The sequence below is a fragment of the Hylobates moloch genome, unplaced genomic scaffold (genome assembly GCF_009828535.3).
Source record: "Hylobates moloch isolate HMO894 unplaced genomic scaffold, HMol_V3 SCAFFOLD_20, whole genome shotgun sequence".
Taxonomy (NCBI): domain Eukaryota; kingdom Metazoa; phylum Chordata; class Mammalia; order Primates; family Hylobatidae; genus Hylobates; species Hylobates moloch.
In genome coordinates this window covers 44,907,323-44,933,779 of record NW_026652295.1, presented here as the reverse complement: position 1 = coordinate 44,933,779, position 26,457 = coordinate 44,907,323, and the positions used below count along the sequence as shown (strand labels likewise).

Here is a 26,457-nt window from a genome sequence, read left to right as displayed (position 1 = left end):
GTACTTAAAGATTTTTACATTCTCCCTCAGAAACATCTTTCAAATGTGACTTTTCTACATACCTCCCATTGCTGTCACACAAATTAAAAGCTTCCTAATTAACCTCACCTTCCACCGTTTTAGACATGCATTCATCCATCCATCCATCCATCCATTCATTCAATAAAAATATATAGAGTACCTACTGTATGCTGGACACTGTGTTAGATATTGGATATACATCGAAGAATAGATCTAACAAGATTCTGAAACACATGTAATCACATCCTATTTGGGGGATCCTGGGTCGTTTTATATATTAATAGGAAGTATAAGGGAAATAAAATGACATAATAGTGATTAGGGAGATGTTAGTTGGGGTGGTCAGGAAAGGGTTTCTGCAGAGGAGAATTTTTAGCTGAGAGCTAAAAGGTGAAAGGGATACAGCCTTTCAAACAGTTGGAAAAGGCAGAGGAAATAATAATAATAAGTAACCTGAGGACGGGCATGGTGGCTCACGCCTGTAATCCCAACACTTTGGGAGGCTGAGGTAGGTGGATCACCTGAGGTCAGGAGTTGGAGACTAGCCTAGCCAACATGGTGAAACCCTGTCTCTAAATAATAATAATAATAATAATAATAAGTAACCTGAGATTTTGCCACATGCCAATTATAGTTGTAAGCGCTTTACAGGTATTAACACTTTTAATCCTGACAGCAACCTTGTGGGCATGTACTTTCTATATTTCCATTTTATATGTAAGCAAACTGAGGCATAGAGAGGTTGTATGATTTACAAAGGTCACATAGCCTCTAGGATTCAGTGTGAGATGAGACTAGAGGGATAGATACGGCTTTTTTTTGCCAAAGTGAGAATGTTGGATTTAATTCTAAATGGTATTGAAGCCATTCGTGGGTCCTGAGATGGTACTGTCTTGGTCTTATTTACAAAGGGGTTGTAGAGGAGCCAGGTGGGAGCAGGAAGCATGATGAAGGTTGTCACCCTGGACCAGATGAGAAATATTCACGGCTTGGACAAGAGTGGTAGCAATGGAGATGGAATGATGTGGATGGAAGTAGGATTTAGTTTGCAAATAAAAGCAAATTTTGCTGATTGGTTAAGGAAGTAAAAGGGAAAGGAAGGACAAAGGAAAACTGTTTCTCTATACATAACACTTCTGACACCAAATGTGTGAGTTTTCCACACCAAACAATTCTCCAATTCTCTTCAGATATCAACTGGGTGTCCTAGAACTTAATTCAATTCTGACACTAACTGCATGACATTACCACAGACCTACAGGTTAGGGACTCAGTCCTGCAAGACTCTCCCCAACTTCAGATGCCCATTGAAATTAGTGCAGCCCCAGATTATTCACACTTCTGTCCAACTTGTCTGCAGATCGGGAGTTTTCCACGACCACCTCTTTAGATTCGATAATTTGCTGTAAGGGCTCAGAGAACTCAGGGAAACACTATGTTTACTATTTCTGGTTCATTACAAAGGATATTAGAAACTATACGCATGAATAGCCAGATGAAGAAGCACATAGGGCAAGGTTTGGAAGCGTCCCAAGCACAGGAGCTTCTTTCACTGAAGTTGGATGTGTTACCCTCTGGCACATGCATGTGTTCACGAACGCAGAAGCTCTTTGAACCCCTTTATTGAGGGATTTTATGGAAGTTACAGTACAAAGGTATGATTGATTAATTCATTCTCCATTGGTGACTAGCTGAATCCCCAGCCCACCTCCCTTCCCCAGAGGCTGGGGGATGGGGCTGATAGTTCCAACCCTCTCATCTCGTGGTTGGTTCCTTTGACAACTAGGCCCTAATCTCCAAGAGTCACTTCATTAGCATAGTCAGGTGTAATCGAAAGGGGCTTATTTGCTGGGCGGGGTGGCTCACACCTGTAATACCAGCACTTTTGAAGGCTGAGGTGGGCAGATCACTAGAGGTCAGGATTTCAAGACCAGCCTGGCCAACATGGTGACACCCCATCTCTACTACAAATACAAAAAAGTAGCCGGGTGTAGTGGCACTTGCTGGTAATCCCAGCAACTCAGGAGGCTGAATCCCTTGAACCTGGGAGTCAGAGGTTGTAGTGAGCCAAGATCACTCCACTGCACTCCAACTTGGGTAACAGAGCGAGACTCCATGTCAAAAAAAGAAAAAAGAAAAGAAAAGAAAAGAAAGGGGCTTATTATGTATGAATACCAAAAGATGCTCCTCTCTCCCCTATCATTCAAGAAATTGCAAAGGTTTTAGGAGATCTGTGTTAGGAACCACAGACCAAATACATATTTATTATATCAAAATATCAAACAGAATTATCTTGGATGATTTCTAGGTTTGAACTTGAGCAGCTGGGCAAACATTGTTACCATTTTCTGCGATGGCAAGACCAAGGGAAGAAAGGCTTTATTTCAGTGGGACAAGTGAAGAGTTCTGTGTAGGCCAGTGTGTGCTTTGAGATGCCTTTTAGACATGCAAACAAAGCCAATGAGAAGCCAGTTGGATAACAATAATCTGGAGCTCACAAAAGGGATGAAGGCAAAAAATGTTATTGTAGGTGTCACTAGTCCACTGATGGTATTTTATAGAAAAGGGTTTGTTTGAGTCCCCCAGGAGGATAATGTAGAGAAGAGGGCCCAGAACTGACACCTGGCAGTCTTGGGGTACATTCAGAAGTTGGATAGCAGGAAAGATACCTCCTGTCATCTCTGGATTCATCTGGTATGAGCAGACTGGAACCTCAGTGGAACACCCTTGGAAGAGAGGGTGGATCCATTACCAAACCACCAAGAACCAGTGCGACAGCTTGTTCTGATCTGCATCTACAGTTGATTGACCTAGTCACTTGCTACACCAGACTCTATTTCACACTGAATTCCTGTTATCTGAACATGCTCTTTATTTTTGTGTATCTGATTTTTTCTTCAGATTTTTTTCTTCAGACACCTCCCTCCCCTGTCTGGTCACTGTCACCACTGTGCTGCTATAGCAAGTTGCACACTTTAATGTGATAGTGCTTATTGCATTAACCACTGTTAGTTCTCTGTCTTCTCTATCAGACTATTCAGAGCCAGAGACATGACCTACATCTTCATACTCAGCACTTGCAAACTACCTATAGGGTCTCAGTCTCTGCAGATATCTGTTGAACAAATAATGGAAGGAATTCCTCAGACCTGGCACCCAATTCGTGTTGCATATGCAACCCCACATGCCAATCTCTAAATTTTCTCCCAATAAAGGTTTCAGGAAAAAGAATAACTTTATTAGCTATGGAGTAAAAGTAGGTAGGAAGGTGTGGTTTCTAGAGAGTCATTGTTAAATCCACATTAATAGTAACGGTAATAATAAATAAAAAGTAAATCAGCACCACCTTGTACTGAACACTTAGTACATACTGGGCACCGCTCTAAGTTTGTGTGTCATTCATAAACTAATTCAAAAATTAGAACCTCAGAATTTCTCATTTTAACATTGTCTAGACAAAGCACTTATTCTTTCTTTAATTTTTCATCTTATAGTCTTTTTGATGGTAAAGATCTCCAAACCTTTATTCTCCAGTGAATGCCAAACAAACATTTGTCTATTTGATTTAGCAATGATATCTGTTACATATGCAAAATCTCAGCCACTTTTCAAATAAAGAATTCTGACCATGGCTTTTCTAAATTATTTTTCTGAATTAGTTTAGAAAATGTTGGGATAGTTTGGGGAAAACGTAAACTAAGTAAAATTTATGGTACCCCTGTCTTTCCATGGTATATCAAGACAGTTTTCAGTTGGTGGTCATGTTTTTAGTTCTTAATAGCTACTCACAGATTATAGCATGTGCACGAAAGTTTATGCCATGTGCTAGTAATCTTCAGACACATGAAAAACAGGGTTTGCTTTTTTGGAGGATTGCCTTGGAAATAATCTGTATCCTAATTTATGTAGCTAGTTATCTTTTATGTAGCTAATGATTTGCTTGTATGGATACTGGTAGAAGACAGATTCCATGTTACAAAAAGTTTGGGAATATCAGTGTAAATAACTGTTTTATTGCAGGATTTCTCAAAGCCTGTAATACACTAATGTGTCCAGTGAATCACCAATAACATGTAGCATTTTTCATATTTGGTTGCCCATGAACCTTTTTCCTCCTTCATACATTTGACATCTTGCAAATATTTCATAGAACACAGTTTGGAAAAACTGTGGCATTTAGGTTGTGAAGATGCAGAAGGCATACTTATTATTTTCCAATCTTTGTTATGGAAAAGGAAAACCAACAGGTTTGTTGGGCAATGCCTGCAGAGATTACAGCAAAAATCCCATAAGGGTACTTATCTCCTTTTAATATTAGATTGCTCAGATCTGAGCAAATAAGCAGAAGTTCTTAATTTAATAGAGAATAGTGCTGTATATTACTGTTTCATTGTTGAGGTGTTAACCCTCCCTCAGCCTAAGACAGGAAGTTTCCAATTTCTCTAGCCTCTGGATTTTCCAGAATGGCATTTAGGATCATCTGTAGTATGGCCTTAGTGGATCTCTCACTGTTCCATCACATATGTCTCACCTTCTGGGCAAAGTGGACCCATTGCCATTTTCTAAATATACTCATGTTGTCTGCAGTCTTACTTTTGTTCTTCCTCTTTGCCTAAAATATCCACCCATTCATCTCCCTATGTTGAAGCTGGACCATTTGCTAATTTAATATATATTTACTGGGGTCAACTCTATGCAAGAAACTAATCATATTTATAGTTTTAGAGAAAGATATTCATAAAAGATTTTCTTTTTCATCTAGTTGGATGTGAACCCTATCTGCTTTTAACTACCTTAGAATATTTTACGTCTCCGAAAATAGTTTCTTTGCCTGCATGATGTACCAGTCAACTGTGTGCTTGTCTCTTACCTCCTAGCAGACTAAGTGTATTGCAAGCAAGAGCTGCACCTTAATTATTGTAATACTGGTGCAGCCTGTCTCAGCTCCCGGTCCCTACGTGGTACTTAAGAATCTGTCAGGTTGAATGCAGTTCATAGGTTCTTAGACTCCACTAACCAAAGGTGTTTGCTTCTGACTCCTTAGGAATTCTATCTATACTGACAGAAAAGGTTCCCCAGGCAGCACCCAATAAACCTTTTCCTGCAGAATGGGCTTGCTTTTGAACACGCCTCATCCAGAGTCAAAGAGAGACATGGCTGGAGACCCTAGTTCTACTCTTACCCACTCATTCCCAAGATGGTCTGAAAGCAAATGTGAAAAAGAGAAATGCATTGACTTAATTAAACTGACAATATTGTTGTTGACTTTTCTTAATCAAATACTGTCAAAAACAAATTGAAAGCTCAGTTGTTTCAAGTAATTTTCAAAATGCAAACATTTTACTTGAAATATTGTTAACTAAACTGTCTAATTTGACTGAAAGTTCCTGCCATTACTTTAGATGGTACAAAGATTGATGGTTGATGCCCCTCATCCACCCCGCCCCCTCCTTTTTCAGGTGCTTTCAGTCTAAAGATCAAATAAAGTATGGATATCACGTTAAGAAAGTTTGATGCACCTGTGTTTAGAGGGCGTCTTCATTCTTGCAGCTCAGATACTTGTGCCCCATTGCCCCTTTTCCAGTTGTTTTTTGAAATGAATGATTTAGGAAAAAAAAAAAAAGCAATTTGAAAGGGTAAAGGCAGAAAAAAAAGGCCAGATGGCTTCTCGTATCTTTTTCTTTGTGCTTTTGATGTCAGTCTTTTATTGCTTTTTACATAAGTGGAATGAGAATTTAGACAAGAAAAAGATGAGTAAAACCTTTCTGACAAGGACTGTCTTAGCTATTTGATGGCTATAAGACTGTAGGAACCTAAGTTGGATACCAATCCATCACATTACAGTAATCAACATTGGCTTAGTTTTTTATGCCATACATTTTACCTTGTCAAGAGGAAAGTGATAAAGAAAAAGAGGCAATTAATGACTAAACTTGTAGTAGGTCATAGTAATAGGAACACTTTACTTGCTGTCAGAGGCAACATCTAACCTCTGCTGATGAGCTTACGTGAAATCACTTTCTGACCTCTGTAGTCTATTTATTTCTCATTAAAAATTTTTTTACAGGCAAAGATAAGATTAAAGTGTCTGAGGATGACCTGGAGAAACTCCTTCTAATTAAATGGTGTGTTTTGGAAACCACTCGTTTAAAAGCTCCTGGTGTCATTACTAGAAAAGTGGTGAAGCCTGTTGAAATTTTGGTAAGCTTTGGTTTAGTTTTAAATTAATCAATCTTCTACAAAAAAAGTACATATTTTGCCCACATGTATTTTTCAGATTGACATATCTTGATTTATTTTTACTTGACAAATAAATATTTTATATATTTGTCTTGTACAACATGTGATTTCGAAATATGTATACATTATGGAATGGCTAAATCAAACTAATTAAAATATGCATTACCTCAGTTGCTTGTCAGTTTTCTGTGTAAGAAGACTAAAAATCTATTATCTTGGTAATTTTCAGGAAAACAGTATGTCATTACTAGGAATAGTCACCATGTTATACAATAGACCTCTTGAACTTACTCCTCCTGTCTAACTGAAGTTTTGTATCCTTTGACTAATATCTCTCCAGGTCCTCCTCCACCCCTTCTTTGCCCTTCAATCCCCGGTAACTACCATTATACTCTATTTCTGAGCTCACTTTTTTTAGATTCGACATATAAGTGAAAATACACTTATATGTGGTTTGTCATTCTTCCTGGCTTGTTTCACTTAACAAAATGTTTTCCAGTTTCATTCATGTTGTCACAAATGAGAGCATTTCCTTCTTTTTAAAGGTTAAATAGTATTCCATTATGTATATATACATTTTATAAACATGGGAGTGCAGATACATCTTCAACATACTGATTTCATTTCCTTTAGATATGTACCCAGTAGTGGGATTGCTAGATCATGTAGTAGTTCTATTTTTAATTTTTTGAGGAACCTTCATACTGTTTACCATATGGCTATACTAATTTACATTCCCACCAATAGTGTGCAAGTGTTCCCTTTTCTCTATATCCTCTTCCACAATTATCTTTCATCTTTTTGATATAGCCATTCTACAGGAGCAAGGTGATATATCTTTGTGTTTTTAATTTATATTTTCTTGATGATTAGTAATGTTGAACATTTTTTTATACCTGTTGGCTGTTTGTATGCCTTCTTTTGAGAAATGTCTATTCAGATTCCTTGCCCATTTTTAAAAATCAGTTTTTTTGTTTTTGTTTTTTACTATTGAGTTAAGTTTCTTGTGTATTTTGGATATTAACCTCTTGTCAGATGTGTGGCCTGCAAAAATTTTCCCCCATTAGGTTGTCTCTTCATTCTGTTGATTGTTTCTTTAGCTATACATAAGCTTTTTAGTTTAATGTAATCCCATTTTTCAATTTTTGCTTTGGTTACCTGTGCTTTTGGATTCATATTCTCAAAAAATTGTTGCCCAGATCACTGTCATGGGGTCTTTTCCCATATGTTTTCTTCTGGTAGTTTACAGTTTCAGGTCTTACTTTCAAGTCTTTAATCTATTACAGTTGATTTTTGTATACGGAGTGAAATACAGGTCTAATTTCATTTTTATAAATGTGGATGTCCAGTTTTCCCAACATCATTTATTGAAGAGACTGTCCATTTTCTATTGTATGTTCTTGGAACCTTTGTTGAAATTCAATTGACTGTAAATGTATGTATTTATTCTGGTGCTGTCTATTCTGTTCTATTGATCTATGTGCCTGGTTTTATGCCAGTACCATGCTGTTTTGATTACTGTAGCTTTATAATATGTTTTGAAGTCAAATAGTATGATGATTCAGGTTTATTCTTTGTTCAAGGTCTTTTGTAGTTTCATATGTTTTTTCTATTTCTGTAAAAATGTCATTAGAATTTTGATAGCATGTATTATGTAATTTCTTGAATTCCATTGAGCACAAAATGATCCTAGAACAGGTTATTAATAAGAGTTGTGTAGCAATGTTTCATTAATATAGATACTTATGGCAAGTACTTTAAGTAAAACATAATAACCCTTTAATAATCATTCTGGCCATCTGATTCTGAATCAGAATCAATATAATCCTATTTAAATCAGGCAGGTGAATTGAATGGTCTCTTGTCTACTGATTCAACCAACATGAATTTCTTAGCACCAATGAGCTAAGGAATTCAGGATGTGAAGAAAGTTATTTTGCATAGCTAGAAGACAATTTTAGGCCACAGATTACAGATATGGGAACATATAACAGGAATATATTGGATAATCTCAACTTATATTAGGAGGCAGCAGCTGAGTGAAGGTGAGAGGATTTTCTATGGACAAAGTAGGAGGAAATTCTCAAGTTCACCATGAAAGGGTATGTGCACATGGCAGACTTATTAGTTAAATATTTGTGAATCAATATGGCATAACATTATTTTTCTTGAAATGATTTGACTTAGGGCCTGCATTATCCAGATGGATCGCATTTAGTCAATCCTCTACTATTGTTTGCTTTTTTATATGCAGCTTGAGAGTGCTTGGATTCAAACCAAAGAAATTTTGTAATAGAACACAGATAAAAATCCAAATTTTCTAAAAGTGGAAACTTTTGCTTCCAAAGGAGGCATGATTTATTTAACTGATCTTGTGTAAATTAGAGTATTCAGTTTTTGTGGGATTTTAACAGTTCATACTTTTATTTATTTTAATTTTATTTTAATTTTTTTAAGACAGAGTCTCACTCTGTCACTGAGGCTGGAGTGCAGTGACACAATCTCAGCTCACTACAACCTATAAGTAGCTCTTCCACGGTCTTTTAACCTCATATATTAGTCAGGATTATGTTATAAAGGGAGTTGTAACTTTTGTTGGGGCTATTAACCTCCCACATTCTTTCAAAAGTAATTTTACTTATTTTGACAACTTTGCCAGAAGAGATACCCATGCCCAAACCCATGCACAAAGATGTATACTCTTGCATGCGCAATACCCCATCTGCACAACCTCTTAAATGTACTACCACAACTATCTAATATTCTCTTTGTATGACATTAATATAGAAACCAAAATTTCAGCATAGTGTAAATCTGTCATTAAAATTTTTTAAACACTAATTCTTCATTTTTTATGCATCTAGAGAGTTTTCACATTTATTTCAGTGGTCACATAATAGTCCATTTTCTTGATAGCATAAATATTTAGTGGTTTTTGACTCTTCAGAATTTAGATTGTTTTACTTTGTGGTTATGTTAATATGGTAATTATTTACATCTCTGTTGCCCATGCTGGAGTGCAGTGACATGATCTTGGCTCACTGCAACCACTGCCTCCCAGGTTCAAGCAATTCTCCTGCTTCAGCCTCCCAAGTAGCTGAGATTACAGGAGTGTGCCACCATGCCCAGTCGATTTTTGTATTTTTAGTAAAGCCAGGATTTCACCATGTTGGCCAGACTGGTCTCGAACTCCTGACCTCAGGTGATCTGCCCACCTTGGCCTCCCAAAGTGCTGGCATTACAGGCATAAGCCACCACACCCAGCTGAAAAGTTTTCTGTATTAATAAAACATATCTACACAATTTTGAATTGGTAGCAAAGTCATCTAATATATGGATATAGTATACATTTTTAAACTAGTCCCTGTTCTTGCATGTGTATGTGGCTTCCAATTTTTCACTTCTATAAACAGTGTGAAGATGAACATCCTTTTAGCTAAATCCTTGTATACATTACTAATTATTTCCTTAGTATAAATTCATACAATTTGGTTCTTTCAAGATTCATATGTTTTCAAAAACAAGTGGAATGTTTTTGCTGAACTGAAGTTTAATGGTATGTTCCCAGAAATTTGTATTTTAAAACACATTTCACATGGGCTTATCTATGTTGAATAATGACAGAGGCTCATATTTTCTCCTCTGCTGGGCAACTGGTCAATGTTCCTTTTTATGCATGCTAGAAGTATTCTCCCCTCACCCTTCCCTAAGGTAGTTTGAACAGGCTCTCTGTTTATTTTTGCCTCTGTGCCCTTTCCTGGAAATGGAATGAATTGAAATGGACGAACACTCTCTACTTTCTTGGATTTACTGCATTCTTTCTTTCTCTTTATTATGCTACCTTTCTAAAACTCTGAAACTTCTACCTGTATTCTCTTTTCAAGGTTTTGTATGTTTAGCATAAAAGTTTATCTTCAAGAATATCCAGAAAAGAGTAACAAAAAAAAGTATTGGAAAAGATGAGTAATTGAGAAATATTAATTATCCTTTAAAACCTGTTATAAAGCTGAAAGAATTAAAATGTTATGATCCTGGTATCAGACCAGGTGTTCAGATCAATAGAAAGAACTGGAAAGATAACAAAGAATTAGCTCCCTTATACATAATAATTTAATATAGGATAGGTGACTCTTTTTATAAATCAATGTAAAGGGAAGAAATTAATATGTGGCTTGGGATGACTGACTAAAAGTGAGTTTTTTTAAAACTTCTAAAGTAGAAGTTCTCAAACTTTTTGGTTTCTTGATCCCATCACACTCTTCAGAATTACTGAAGATCCCAAAGAGTTTTTGTCTCTGTCTATTTTAAATCTATCAATATTAGCTATATTTCAAATTTAAACTGAGAAATTGTTAAAATATTAATTTGGTGATTCATTTAAAATAACAAAAACCTCTTACATGCTAACATAATACATAATTTTCTAAAACATTAACTATATTTATTTTATAAAAAGAAGAGGGCTGCCTGATTTTAAGACTAATTAATGAAACCACAAAAAGGATAAACAGATTTGAATGTACCATATCAAAATTTAATGTCTCATTTTTTAAAAGTGTAACTCAAATGTGAATATAATGTAAACATCAATATACAATACAACTATAAATAATTTTAATATTTAAAGAACTGACACAAATCAATAAGAATGAGTGTCACATAGGTTAATCAAGACAGAACATAAAAGTTTATAGGATAAAATAAAACTCTCAAACATAAAATGTAAATGTAAAAACATAAAAATGTAAACCTAAAACAACCATTAGAAATGTCAGATTATAGACAAAAGGGTAATGAAACTTACATTCTCATAAATTATAGTTAGAAATATATTTTGCTACAAAATTTGAGGAAACAGTTGAATAACATGCATTTATAGCCTTAAAATATGCATGTCCTGTGTCATCTGAACATCTGTGTTAACAGAATCTATGTGAAAAAATGCTGTGTGGAAGAAAGTGCTTATGGTGGCACTATTTACCATAGGAAAAAAGTAGGGAATGATTACATTAATTATTGTTTAATCTACCCAATGGAAGATTAAACAGTCATTGGAGGAAGAAATATTCACCATGAATATACAATAAAAAGGGAAAACATGTTATGAAGTTAAGTGAACTAAGAAAGATTAAATTGGTTATTCAAGAGGATCAAAACTATGTTTAAAGTTTAACAACAACAAAATATCTCCTCTTAATACTAAGTAAACATACTGGAAAGAAATCTAGCTAGTTAATGACTGTCTTTGGGTGTCAGAACTCTGGATTTTCTTTTCTAGTTTTTCTACTTTTCAGAATTTTCCAAACTTTTTGTAGAGGTCAGTTTTTATCATACAAAAGAATATACTCTTTAATTTTAAAAATACTTATTTTATTTTATTTTTTTTCGGCACAAACACCAACCAAGCCTCTGGTTAAAAGCTAGGAGAAAAGGCTGTGTGCTTCAGACCTCCTGCTATAGATGTGTTGCCTCTGGACTCCTCCTTTCTCTTTAAGATTATATATTCCTGGCACCCACTTAGCTCTGAGCACCTTTCTTGAATTACAACACAGAGTCCTGCCTTCTCTTCCTTTTTTAAAGAAAGCCCCACTTCTAGATTATCAGATGAAGCTTGTTTTGGCTTCACACCATCCAGGTGAGGTGGGCTGGCCAGGCTCAATTCTGTCTACCTGAGAGACGCAGTTCTTGCAACACACAGAAGTTGTAGCTTCCCTTTGCTGGTGATCTGTGTTCTCCTTCTGCGACTGTTTTGCCTCCCTCTTGATCTTTCACTTCATCTGTCATGTAAGTAAAGATAGGGACTGTTTAGGCTGGGCGTGATGATGTCTGCTTGCTCAGAGGGTTTCTTGACAGAACCAGCTCCAGCATTCCTTCATGCTATTTATCAGTCTGGCAGTTGCTGCTGCTGCAGCAGGAACCTCTTTCTTGTCTCCTCCCTGTTGCTAGTGGTAATTCTGTTACTGAGGATCTGTATGAAGTTCTCCTCCCTTTGCTAACCTGCTTTGTAGGCTACAACAGTCAGCAGCCTCCAAGTCATGATCACAGGTCAACAGCAACTGAAGAGGAATTTGCCATGGGAAGGGGAAGGGCTGTGGTTGTCCTGACTGAAGGTCCGTACCTGTGCTGCCCCCAACCCTGCTCTCAAATACGTATCATGGCCCTCTGTGGCTGATTCCAGAGTCAGTAATGACCTCTCTAGCCTCAGTTCCAATGGAAGTAAAACAAACAGACAGGATTGGGATCTCACAGGTCTCTCTATTTTAAAATGATAGAGGGTACCTGCAAAAGCTTCACTATCTTCCCAGTCTTGGATTTGAGTCTCTCCAGCTCTCCCGGTTCTGAAATTGCCAAATCTCAAGCAATACTCAGCTGCCACTAGAGCCAACAGGGGTTCTCCTGGGTTAAAAAATGATGACATCCCTACACATACTCCACTCATAACTATCAGTAAAAGACATATTTTTATTTTTCTTCGAGACAGCATCTCACTCTGTCTCCCAGGCTAGATAGAGTACGGTGGCACAATCATAGCTCGCTGTACCCTCAACCTCCTGGGCTCAAGCAATCCTCCTGTGTCAGCCACCCAAGTAGCTGAGACTACAGGTGCACCATCATCCCCACCTAATATTTTTAATTTTTTTGTAGAGACGAGGTCTTCCTATGTTGCCTAGGCTGGTCTGAAACTCTTGAGCTCAAAGGATCCTCCCACCAAGGCCTCCCAGAGTGCTAGGATTACAGGCATGAGCCACCACACCCAGCAGAAGACATATTTTTAATTGTAAGATGTTTATGCTTTGGATAAGTAAACCGAAAGTAAAACTTTTGCAAATATCTTGAGGACATTTCAAAATTATACAAGGTTAAATAGATGTGGCTTATGATGATGGGCAGTGGGAATTACCTAATAAAATATCTTTACCTTAGTAAAGTTGGTAGCTATCCAGCAATTATAAAACTTGGGAGATCTCTTTGTCCTGTGGTTCCTGAACATGGTGATGATAGGGAGATTTTGTGAAATGGGTTTTAGTTCTTTGTGTAGTTTATAGATCATGAAAATCTGTTGTCATATGAATCAGGAAGGATAATGTAGACTACCTGGGGAAACGCATTGCTTATCCTCATTCCCACAAGCACTGTGACCCCAAACACAAACCCAACAAAACAAATACACAACACTTGCCTTTTCCTGTGTCTTCCTAACCAGTTGTTTTTCATTTGTTTCTGTCCTAATAACCAGTGCTGGACTGAGGAAAGAAAAGTCCACTGCCCTTGCTCTAACACTGTCATTAGTATCCACAAGAACAGGACATCCTCTGCCCCTCTTCTCAGTGCTACCATGGCCATTGTCCCTGTCTCAGAGTCCAATTTTTCTGTTTCATAACCTGAGCCTCCACCATAGTTTCTGCCTTCAAGAACTCTGGCCACAAACCCTAATATCAAACATCAAAAGCTACATTAGAATGGACTTATACTAGTTTCTAAAATTTTGACATTTAGCTAATATTTCCTTCCATGTAACTGAATATATGTACATGTGAATCAGAATTATATAATTTCCTCTATGTAACCAAATATATGTATATGAAAATCAGAATTATATAGATACTATATTATTAGATTTTATATTATTTATAATTAGATCTTATATAATTATATAGATATTAAAAATTAGATTTTCTCACAGTCAGTTATAAAATGTATATCTTCACCACAATATAATTGTAGCATTATTTTTAGTGGCCCAAACTCTCTTTGAAGTATATTTCATAAAAATGATTTGCCCCTGATTTTTCTGTTATAGAATTACATCATTCCTTCTGGTGACTTGTTGATGTTGTCTCCATTTTGGCTGCATAGAAATCCAAAGTATTTTCCTGAGCCTGAATTGTTCAAACCTGTAAGTTATCTCTTTCAGTATATATTATTCTTTAATTTTAATTTCTTTTTATTTCAGAAGGGTAAATTCAGAAGTTAATTAGGACTATGTAATTAAGCAGCCATATTTCTCTCGTAACTAAGAACAAAGTTGACTACAAAATACAGAACAGATTTGCAATATAGACAGTGCAACATTTACAAATCAGTTAGAAAAGTTTTTGTAATAAACTTCTCTAACTTTAAAATAAATTTTACATGAAACCAGAAGGGCATGTTCAAGTAAATAAGCTTGTTTTTGATAGGAGACTTATTTCATGTTCTTCAGGCAATTGCTTCTGTCATTGGTTTCCAAGGAGTACAAAAAAATACAAATAAAGCAAATTAAAACCTTGATCTGCTGTTTCTTAGAACTGGAAAGTTACAGGGCCGAACAGAATGTTAAGAGGTCATTTAGTGTGTTCTCTGCCTTTAGGTAAAACTGTCAAAAATGGCATCCAGATGCATTCATTCTGCATCCCAAGCTTTTTCCAAAAGGCAGGGATGTCAGTGTCTTATTACTAAATTTATTACCAAGAGCAATTTTATAACGGAGCCTGAGACCTTATTATAAATATTCTTCCTCTTCTTAGGTCAATTCTGTGGTTGATTTACCTTATCATTTACATTTACCACTTAACAGAATTTTTTAAAAACCTTTTTATTTATAAGTTCATGTTCCAAAAACACAATTGTGTCTAATATTAATAACAGGGTGGAAAAAATTACCAACAACCCTGCAACTTTATATGCAAGGATTAGCTGTACAAGGTCATTTTTAGCCTAGAGAAATAAAGTTAAGCTTATTTATATAAGGCTGATTTGGAAAAAAAAATGTTTTCTTCCCACAGGAACGTTGGAAAAAGGCAAATTTAGAGAAGCACTCTTTCTTGGACTGCTTCATGGCATTTGGAAGCGGGAAGTTCCAGTGTCCTGCAAGGTCAGTGAGACAGCTGGGCCACATTTATCCAGAAAGTCTGCAGAAAGATGATTGGTTAATCTTTTATATATATATATATATATAATATATATATATTATAAAAATATATATATATATATTTTAAAACACATTTTGTCTGGTTTATCTGTGGTCCTGTGCAGTGTCTCTGTGCGAATATCTAAAGTGGCTTCTGATAGAGGACCTCATGAGAAGAGAACATTACACTTGCCAGATGCCACATCAAAGCAGCATTTAGGGTTCAAATTGTCAGCTTTCACACAAAGATAATTGGAAGTGGTTTGGGTGCTACCTTCTTTAAAACAAAGATAGAATTATATTTCTTTTACTATGACATTATCATGGATATTTGCTGGGATTCTAGGACATCTTTGGCTTGGAGCATAGCAGAAGCTTATTAGGTGGTTTTTGTCTATGGTGTTAGTTTGGTTTGTGAAAACTTTCTTTTGATACCTTTTATAGTTAAATTAATCTGGCACCCAGCCCTCCTCCTCAGTGTGATACCCTGTTCTAATGCAACTGTCCATTGTTTAATGAAAGTTATTGTTATCTTTATTTGTTCAAGCAGAAAAGGTTTTTGAACATCTCATCTGTTCCAGGCCCTCTTCTAAGCTTCAGAGAGCCCTGAGGAAGACTGACATGGTCCCTGACTTCAGAGAATTTACAATCTACATTAAATATGTCACATTTCTTCACTGGGGATGATTCCGTAGGGGAAACGTCAGTACCTGTTTGTGACAAAATCTCACTCAATGAATGTAGAAACCCATTAAGTTTTTATATTTAAAAAAATTGTAGTTTCTTGAAGTCAGTCATCTTCATTATTTGAACAATAATGCCAGTCTATATTTGCAGTTATTAATTGCTCCACAGTATCCATTCTATCCTTCCATTCTTCATGTGTTTAGAGTATTGGTATGATTTTAGTAATTTACACTTCCCCTAAAATAGTATTAATTAGTCATAGCCAATCATGGAAATTCTATCCTCATTTTAGACATTATTCTAGAAATCTAAGCCTAAGCAAATGGGTGCCTGGTGTTTTGCTGAGCTGCTTGTCCTGAGATAGGAAGTTGAGCTAAACTGGCCAAACAGAGTGAAAGGAGAGACTTCTTCAGGATGAGGCCCCATTCATCCTGTCCCACTGGATATTAACAAGGAAGCATGCAGCCTCAGATGTTACTAGCAGCAAGTTCAAGAGGATAAGCTGTATGATGGTGCAGTCTGTAGATGGCAGAGCAGACATATAGTAGGAGCCTGAATCCCTGGAATCTCAGTAATACTATTTTGTCGCTGAATTCATCAGTTTCGAGGAGCTTGTCTACTTCCTGTTATGTTAGATAATAAGTGTCCTTACTTTTTAAGTCAGTTTTAGTTGAGGGTTCCATTGTTTGGAGCTGAATACCCACCATATACTGACATACCCACCATAAAACTCCAAAGCTGAACATTGTAATTGAGTATCAGTTACTTTAGGGACATCATATAACACACAACAACATTAGCAACAAAAACCCATCATGCTCATCCTGCCTCTCATATTATTTTCACTTTAGAGAAGCAGTTCTTAAGCCAATAACAAATTTTTTGTTTTTGTCACATACCAAATGTCAATGTCCTAAGAATAGCTCTTCTAAAAACAATAGATGCTACTTTTTTCAGGTTTCTTTATATCACTAAATCAATCAATCTCTCTATCTATCTATCTATCTATCTATCTATCTATCTATCTATACCAATAGCAGTTAAATAATTTATTATAATCATCCTTGATCTGGAGCTAACAGTATTTTAAACCAACGACTGAAATGTCTTGCAGTGGAGTGTGTAGTATGGGCCAATGGTCAAGGATTACCTGCTGACTGTTGTTTCCAAGAGGCGCTATTACTACCTTCCATGATGACATTTGAGGCTAACAGACATTGTTTTGAGTTTGAAAGTAATTGGTATAATAAAGGGAACCATGATGGTGCAACTCAATCAATAGTATCTTCTTTAGACAGAAACTACGTATTTTTAGAGTGTGCTGAACTCTTACTCTGTGCAAGGCAGTGCTCTGGCTACCATAGGGGCTTTGGACATGAGTAAGACATATTCTCAACCCACATGAGAAACAACTTAGTAGGGACAAAGTGGACATTGAATTAATAAATAACTGCAAGGACTTCTGGTCGAGAGATGCCAAAGCGTCACACTGAGCTTCGAGAGAAAGGATACGTCTGGTCAAGATGTTCTCAGAAGATTTCCTGGGGAAAGTTGCGGAAGACCTTTTAGCTTGAGACAACAGAATGGGCAAAGGGTTACTAAGCACAGAGGCGTGTGGCTTAAGGCCTTATGGTTTTACTATTACTGGGACCAGATTACAGTGGTGAGAAGGCTGAAAATGTACACTGGCCCAATTAAAAAGGCCCCTTAATACCTGATGTATGAGTTTATATGCAGCTCACATGGCACTAATAAAGAACTAAAAGGTTTTGGGCAGAATGGATTCATGTGAAGCATGACTTAGGTTATATGGTTATGCTAATATTCTATGTGTGAGACATGGAGTGGTAGAATCTACCAGATTTGGAAGATGATTAGAAGTGGGGGTCAGGTGAGAGGAAGGCTTTGAGGTGGACTGTGGCTTTAAATCCATATGTCTGGTAGAGATGGTGGAAACAGAGAAATCAGGAATGAGAGAGAGTCTGGGAGCAAGATCTGAAGTTTTCCTTTGAAAGTAGAGTGTGTCAAAAAATATATATCACTTAACCAAAATCTACCAGTTAAATATAAATGTTGAATACATGTGACCTATTTAAGAAACCTCATTAAGTTTAGTTTTCTACTGTTTCTGTTTTAAAATGTCCTTAATTTTGTCTTATTACTTATTACTTATTTTAAACAGCCAGTGCATGAAATGTTTTGTTTCTAAAGAGAAATAAAATAGCAAATTGTTCAGGAAAGCAAATGACTTCATTTGGACAGTGTATACCAAGATAGATTTTTTTTGCACTAAAATTTAATCCCATAAATCCTTGGTTGTAATCCCCAGAAAATTGCACTCATTCTTGATTTGTGTTCCAGGCACCAATTTATTTTCTCATGCACCAAATACTCAGTGAGTCAGAGAAAGTTGCCCGTAATATGGCTGATGATCAAAGTTTGTCATGAACACACACTCTTATGGCCTTGCAGCTGTCACTTCCTGGAGTTCAAGCCACTGAGGTGGTATGAGAACCCCTCTCACAAGTAAACACAGAAGGGTCTGCTGATTTAAGTCAGTATGTACTCGGTGCTGGCATGGGATAACAACCAAAAATCAGAATGGAAGAACTATGGTTCCTCTTCGTATTCGTGGGGGTTCTGAAAGTAGGTTTGGAGCAGGATCCCACTGTGAGGCACTTCCTTGTAGCACATGGAAGAAAATCTTTCTAGTAATTCTACTACTGGAGAAGTCTGGTGATTTCTCTTTGTTTTGTTTTGTTTCAGAAAAACAAACAGGAAAGAGCAGCATGAACCACCAGACTTCTTCAGAAATTGTAGCTTGCAAAGTGAAGAGTCTCATTATAGTGGACAATCTCACATTAAACTATACGATTTAAATGGAGGAGTAAGACGGAGGATTTTCAGTGTGGAGGAAAACTTCTTTGAGTGAGCACCTCTGAGAGTTGATGATCTTAGGGATGTGCTTGCTATACCTGTCCCCTGGAACACACACCAAAACCAACAAGCTTGATTTTCCTTGGTTCTAATTCCTGCAAGGGGATGCCTGATTGGCTGTGTCGTTGTGCAAATTGATATGGCTTAAACTCCAGTGTAAAACAACAGCCCTGATCTTTGGCAAGATTGATCTGCTTATAAAGGCATGCTTGGATAAGAAGAGAGTGTAATAAGAGGAAGGCTGCAATACTTGAGAGGTTAAAATGAAGCATGCATTCCTCAGGAATAGAAAGTGTGATTTTTACTTTTTGTGTGTTTGGGTCTTTCATGTATTCTAGGGAGTCCTAGGCCACAAAGTCATGGACTTGTCTTGAATTCCTAATGAAAATCACACATCTATTGGAAAATTAATTAAAATCAGAGGTCCATCTAATAGTAATTTAGTAGTACTGTTTTTAACCAAACATCTCTTGAGCATCTAGTATTAATACAATTATTCTTTTATTCGATAACTATGTACTGAGTGTGTGCTATGTGTCAGGTTAGGGTTCTAGGAGTTATCATGGAAAACAAATCAGATAAAGCCCCTTTCCTTTAGGATGTTATATTCCCACCCAATTCACCTTGTTAAAAACTGGGAAAAGTCAAAGACTCATAACATTTCTGAATTGGTTATAATGTGGTTGGGGAAATGAGACATAGCCATATGAAAAAAAAAAGCCCTGCTTAACAGCTTAAGATGGCACATGACAAATGCCAGAAGACTCAGATATGTAACAACTGCCCTAAGAATTTGGAGGAAGGGGGATTAGAAAAGGCTTTTGGACTAGATTAGAATAATCAGTAAACAACATAAAAGAAAGCTCAGCTTCCTAAGATGCAGCAGTATCAAACTTCAAGGGAAGAAAAAAATTAAGTGCTCATAGGAATATAATATACCTATATGTTAGTGATAGCAAGGCAATCATATATTTGGGACTTATGATGCTCTGAGCACATTGTTTTCTATATATGTTAAAGATAGTGCCATTTTAAAAGCTGTGCCTTATAAAGTACCTGCACACTATTGTATTTGAGAAGTGTTATTTGTAGCTTTCTCCCTTTTATACTTAGAAATAGCTGATTGCTTTTAAGGAATGAGCAAATTTAAATCCCCACAGATTTAATGACAAATTAAAAATCCAATTTATTCTGAGGAATTTGTTCCATAAACAAATGCATCCCCTCAACTCTAGCTGTTAAATATAATTAAAGGAATTGTATTTACTTGTATAATTGTTTCCTAACATTTTCACAAGAGTGTGCACATATCCTGGAGAGTATATAAAAGAGGGTTAGGAATGAGGGTGGGAAAGGTGAATATGGCTAATTCTAAGACTCTGAGCCAGGTTATCAGAATCCTTATTGATTTTTAGCCATGCTTCTCTCTTCTCACTGCTTTGCAAAGGAGCAATGAGTCACTCAAAGGAGCATAGAAACCATTGGCAAAATTGCAGTCATTATTTTCCTGGCCATTTCATTTTGATACTTCATTATGAAGCTAAGATATAAGTATGTCAAGAACAGAAGCAGCAATTCAAGAGTGATCTTTTTTTCTTTTTCAACTTTTATTTTGGGTTCAAGGGGGGTACATGTGTAGGTTTGTTGCATGGGTAGATTGAGTGTCTCAGGAGTTTGATATACAGATGATTTGTCAACCAGGTAGTAAGCACAGTGCCCGATATGTAGTTTTTTGAACCTCACCCCCCTCCCATGCTCCACCTGCAACGATTCCCTCTTTGTGTCCGTGTGTATTTAATGTTTAGCTCCCACTTGTAAGTGAGAACATGCTGTATTTGGTTTTCTGTTCTTGTATTAATTCATTTAGGATAATGATCTTCAGCTGCATCCATGTTGCTGCAAAGGACAGGATTTCATTCTTTTTATAGCTGCACAGGATTTCATGGTGTTACTATGTACCATACTTTCTTTTTCTTTTCTCTCTCTCTCTCTCTCTTTTTTTTTTTTTTTTTTTTTGAGACAGGCCCTGTTGCCCAGGCTAAAGTGCACTGGCATGATCATAGCTCACTGTAGCTTCAACCTCCTGTGCTCAAGCGTCCTCCTGCCTCAGCCTCCTGAGTCTCTGGGCCTACAGGCACATGCCATAGTGCCCAGCTAATTTGAAAAAAAATTTTAGTAGACACAAGGTCTCACTATGTTTCATAGGCTAGTCTTGAACTCCTGAGCTCAAGCGATTCTCCCACCTTGGCCTCCTAAAGTGCTGAGATTACAGGCATGAGCCACTGCACCTGGCCCCACATTATTTTAAATCCAGTCCACTGTTAATGGGCATCTAGGTTGATTTCATATCTTTGCTATTGTGAATAGAGTTGCAATGAACATATGAATGAATGTGTATTTTTGGTATAATCATTTATATTCCTTTGGGTGTAATGGGATTGCTGGGTCGAATGGTAGTTCTAAGTTCTTTGAGAAATCTCCAAACTGCTTTTTATAGTGAGTGAACTGTTTTACATTCTCATCAGCAATGTATAAGCATTCCCTTTTCTCCTCAACCTCACCAACATCTGTTATTTTTTTACTTTTTAATGATAGCTGTTCTGAATGATGTGAGATGTTATCTCATTGTGGTTTTCATTTGCATTTCTCTAACGATTGGTGATGTTGAACAGTTTTTTATATACTTGTTTCCCATGTGTATTTCTTTTTTTGAGAAATGTCTGTTCATATTACTTGCCCATTTTTTTTAAATGGGGTTGTGTTTTGCTTGTTGATTTAAGTTACTTATAGATTCTGGATATTAGACCTTTGTGAGATGCATATGCCAAATATTTTCTCCCATTCTGTAGATTGTTTGTTTACTCTGTTGACAGTTTCTCTTACTGTGCAGAAGCTTTTCAGTTTAATTAGGTCCCACCTGTCTATTTTTGTTTTTGTTGCAATGGCTTTTGGAGACTTTATCATGAAATCCTTGCCAAGGCCTATGTCCAGAATGGTAGTTCCTAGATTTTCTTTTACAGTCATTAAAGTTTTAGGTCTTACATTTAAGTCTTTAATTCATCTTGAGTTGATTTTTGTATATGGTGAAAGGAAGGGGTCCAGTTTCAATCTTCTGCATATGGCTAGCTAGTTTATCCCAGCACCATTTATTGAACAGGGTATCTTTTCCCCATTGCTTGTTTTTATTGCTTACTTATCTGATCTGATGTTTTTAAGTGTGCAGCTTTATTCCTGGATTCTCTAATTTGTAACATATGTCTGTTTTTGTACCAGTGTCATGCTGTTTGGGTTACTGTGGCCTTGTAGTATAGTTTGAAGTCAGGTAATGTGATGTCTCTAGCTTTCTTCTTTTTGCTTAGGATTACTTTGGTAATTTGGGCTCTTTTTTGGTTCCATATGGATTTTAGAATAGTTTTTTCTAATTCTGTGGAAAATGACTTTGGTAGTTTGATAGGAATAGCATTGAATATTTAAATTCCTTGTGCAGTATGACCGTTTTAACAATATTGATTCTTCCTCTCTATAAGCATGGAACACTTTCTCCATTTGTTTGTGTCATATCTGATTTCTTTCCTTGGTGTTTTGTAATTCTTATTTTAAATATATTTTACCTCCCTGGTTAGCTGTGTTCCTAGGTATTTTATGTGTGTGGATGTTGTGAATGGGAGTGCATTCTTGATTTGGCTCTCAGCTTGAGTGTTGTTGGTGTATAGAAATACCACTGATTTTTGCACATTGATTTTGTATTCTGAAACTTTACTGAAGTTATTTATCAGTTTTAGGAGATTTGGGACAGACAGTAGGGTTTTCTAGGTATAGAATCATATCATTTGTGAAGAGAGGTAGTTTGATTTATTCTCTTCCTATTGGAATGCCTTTTATTTCTTTCTCTTGCCTGATTAGTCTGGTTTGGACTTCTAGTACTAGGTTGAATTGGCGTATGAGAGTTGGGCATTCTTGTCTTCTTTTGGTTTTCAAGGGGAAGTGTTCCAATTTTTGCCCGTTCAGCATGATGTCAGTTATGAGTTTATTGTAGATGGCTCTCATTATTTTGAGGTATGTTCCTCCTATGCCTAATTTGTTGAGGTTTTTTAACATGAAGGAATGTGGAATTTTATCGAAGGCCTTTTCTGCATCTATTGAGATGATCATATATTTTTTGTTTTTAGTTTAGTTTATGAGATGAATCACATTGATTGATTTGTGTATATTGAACCAATCTTCTATCCAAGGTAAATAAAGTAAACAAAGTAAGCTTTATTTACTTTAAAGTAGACTTTATTCCTGGGATACAAAGTATGGTGGATTAGCTTTTTGGTATATGGCTGAAATCAATTTGCTAGTATTTTGTTGAGAATTGTTGCATGTATGTTATTCAGCAATATTGGCTTGAAGTTTTCTTTTTTCATTGTCTCTGCCAGATTTTGGTATCAGAATGATGCTGTCTTCATAGAATGAGTTAGGGAGGAGTTCTTCCTCCTTGACTTTTTTGAATAATTTCAGTACCAATAATTTCAAGATTGGTACCAGCTCTTCTTTATGTATCTGGTATAATTCAGCTGTGAACCCTTCTAGTCCAGGGATTTTTTTGGTTGTTAGATTATAATATAATAATGAGTTTTGATTCCATTTCAGAACTCATTATTAGTCTGTTCAGGATTTCAATTTCTTCCTGCTAAAATCTTCAGAAGCTGCATGTTTCCAGGAACTTATTCATTTATTCTAGGTTTCCAAGTTTGTGTGCATAGATGTGTTCATAATACTCTCTGAGGGTTTTTAAAATTATTTCTGTGGGATTGGTTGTAATGTCCCCTTTGTCATTTCTGATTGTGTTTATTTGGATCTTTTCTCTTTTTTTCTTTATTAATCTATCTAGCTGGTGGTCTATGAATCTTAGTTATTCTTTCAAATAACAAAGTTTTGGTTTTCTTAATCTTTTGTATGGATTTTTGCATCTCGATTTTTGCATCTCAATTTTGGTTCAACTCCAATTTTGGTCATTTATTTTCTTCTGTTAGCTTTGGGGTTGGTTTGTGCTTGGTTTTCTAGTTCCTGTAGGTGATATTAGATTGTTAATTTGAGATCTTTCTAACTTCTTGTTGTAGGCAGTTAGCGCTGTAAACTTTCCTCTTAACACTGATTTAGCTGTGTCTCAGAGATTCTGGTATATTGTATCTTTGTTTTCATTCATTTCCAAGTATTTGTTTTTATTTCTGCCTTAATTTCCTTCTTTAAAGTCATTCAGGAGCAGAGTATTTAATTTCTATCTAATTATATGGTTTTGAGAGATGTTCTTGATATTAATTTCTATTTTTATTGCACTGTGGTCTGAGAGTGTGGTTGGTATGGTTTTGGTTTTTTGAATTTGTTGAGTATTGCTTTTATGACCCAGCGTGTGGTCAGTCTTAGAGTATGTGCCATGTGCATATGAGAATAATGTATATTCTGTTGTTGGGTAGAGTATTCTGCAGATGTCTGTTTGGTCCAAATGGACTTGATCAAGTGTTGAATTTAGGTTCTGAATATATTTGTTAGGTTTTCTGCTTTGATGACTTGTCTGACACTGTCAGTGTGTTGTTAAAGTCTCCCACTATTATTGTGTGGTATGTAAGTCTCAATATAAGCCTCTAAGAATTTTTTTTATGAATCCGGGTGCTTCAATGTTAGATTCATGCATATTTAGGAAAGTTAAGTATTCTTGTTGAATTTAAGCCTTTATCATTATGTAATACCCTTCTTTGTCCTTTTTGAGAATTTTTGGTTTAAAGTCTCTTCTGTTTGAAGAAAGAATAACAACCCCTACTCTTTTTTTTTTTCTCTTTGCTTGATACATCTTTCTCTATCCCCTTACCTTGAGTCGTTGGGTGTCATTGCATGTGAAATGGGCCTCTTGAAGACAGAATACAGTTGGGTCTTGTTTCTTTATCCAGCTTGCCACTCTGTGCCTTTTAAACGAGGTTCTTAGCCTGTTTATATTCAAGGTTAATATCAGTATGTGAAGATTTGATCTTGTCACCATGTTGTTCACTGGTTCTTAAGTAGACTTGATTGTGTATTTGCTTTATAGTGTCAGTGGGCTACGTACTTAAGTGTGTTTTTGTGGTGGCAGATAATGATCTTTGATTTCTGTTTGGTAGTCCCTTAAGGACCTCTTTTAAGGCAGGTCTAGTGGTAATGAATTCTGTTCACATTTGCTTGTCTGAATAGGATTTTATTTCCCCTTTGCTTATGAATCTTAGTTTTATTGGCTATGAAGACCTTGGTTAGAATTTCTCTGCTTTAAGGATGCTAAATATACACCCCCAATCTCTCATGGCGTGTAAGGTTTCTGCTGAAAGTTTCATTGTTAGCCTGATGGCAATTCCTTTGTGCATGATCTGCCCCTTCTCCATTGCTGGCTCTAAGATTTTTTCTTTTGCATTGACTTTGGAGAATCTTATGAGCATGTCAACCTCTCTAGTGAAGTTGAGGAAATTTTTGTGGACAATATCCTGAAATATGTTTTCCAAGTTGCTTGTTCTCTCTCCATCTTTTTCAGGAATGCCAATAAGTTGTAGGTTTGGTTTCTTAACATAATCCCATATTTCTAAAATATTTTGTTCATTTTTATAAATTATTTTTTCTTTATTGTTGTCTGCCTGCATTGATTTGAAGGAGCTGTCTTCAAGCCCTGAGATTCTTTCCTCAACTTGGTTTACTCTGTTATCAGTGCTTCCAATTGCATTCTGAAATTCCTGTGGTGAATTTCTCATTTCCAGAAATTCAGTTTGGTTCTTTGTTAAAATGGCTATCACATCTTTCAACTCTTGGACCATTTCACTGTTTTCCTTGGATTGGGTTTCAACCTTCTCCTATATCTTGATGAGCTTCCTTGCTATCCAAATTCTGAATTCTATATCTGTCATTTCAGATATTTCAGGCTGGTTGAGAACTATAGCTGGGGAGCTAATATGGTAGTTTGGAGGTTAAAAAATGCTCTGGCTTTCAGAGTTGCCAGAATTCTTGCACTGGTTCCTTCTCATCTGTGTGAGCTGATGTTCTTTTAATCTTTTGGATAGGACTTTTTGCTTCTTTGGATCTATATCCCCACCCAAATCTCATATTGAATTGGAATCCTCAGTTTTGGAGGCAGGTCCTGGTGGGAGGTGATTGGATAATGGAGATGTTTTCCATGAATGATTTAGCACCATCCCTCTTGGCTCTGTCCTCATAATACTGACTGAGTTCTTGTGAGATCTGGCTGTTTAAAGTGTGTAGCACATCCCCCATCTCTTTATTGCTCTTGTTCCTGCCACATAAGAAGCTTGCTCCCCGTTTGCCTTCCATCATGATTGGAAGCTTCCTGAAGTTCGGCCCTACCCACCCCACCAGAATCAGAAGCCACTATGTTGCCTGAACAGCCAGCTGAACCATGAGCCAATTAAACCTTTTTTCTTCATAAATTACAGTCTCAGGTATGTCTTTATATCAATGTGAGAATGGACTAATACAATGCCCTTGAGGATTTGGCTGTGGCGTAAGTTGGATTTAGTTGACTGGCTTCATATCTGGATGTTTTCAGAGGCCCAAGTCTCAGCTCATCACTCCTGGACTGGGTGTTCTAACCCAGGAGGGCTGGGAGCAGGCCCACAGCTTTGTTCTGGGGCCTCTTGAGGTTAAAGCACGGGCTGTGCTGGAGCGTT

At 36.5% G+C, this 26,457-nt stretch overlaps 1 protein-coding gene across 3 annotated transcripts in view; it reads left to right on the top strand.

Moving 5' to 3' along the window:
• The window catches only part of LOC116460488 (24-hydroxycholesterol 7-alpha-hydroxylase), a 138,499-nt gene that overhangs the window by 86,026 nt on the left and 26,016 nt on the right, over window positions 1–26,457 (top strand). For 2 of the 3 annotated variants that reach the window (XM_058432126.1, XM_058432125.1), the window contains exons 8-11: window positions 6,089–6,222; window positions 14,063–14,158; window positions 15,027–15,115; window positions 18,605–18,875. In XM_058432126.1, the coding sequence (XP_058288109.1) occupies window positions 6,089–6,222; window positions 14,063–14,158; window positions 15,027–15,115; window positions 18,605–18,770 (485 nt within the window). In that variant the 3' untranslated portion in view covers window positions 18,771–18,875. Of the gene's footprint in view, window positions 1–6,088; window positions 6,223–14,062; window positions 14,159–15,026; window positions 15,116–18,604; window positions 18,876–26,457 lie in introns of those variants that run through there. The other variant, XM_032141726.2, reaches the window with a different exon arrangement.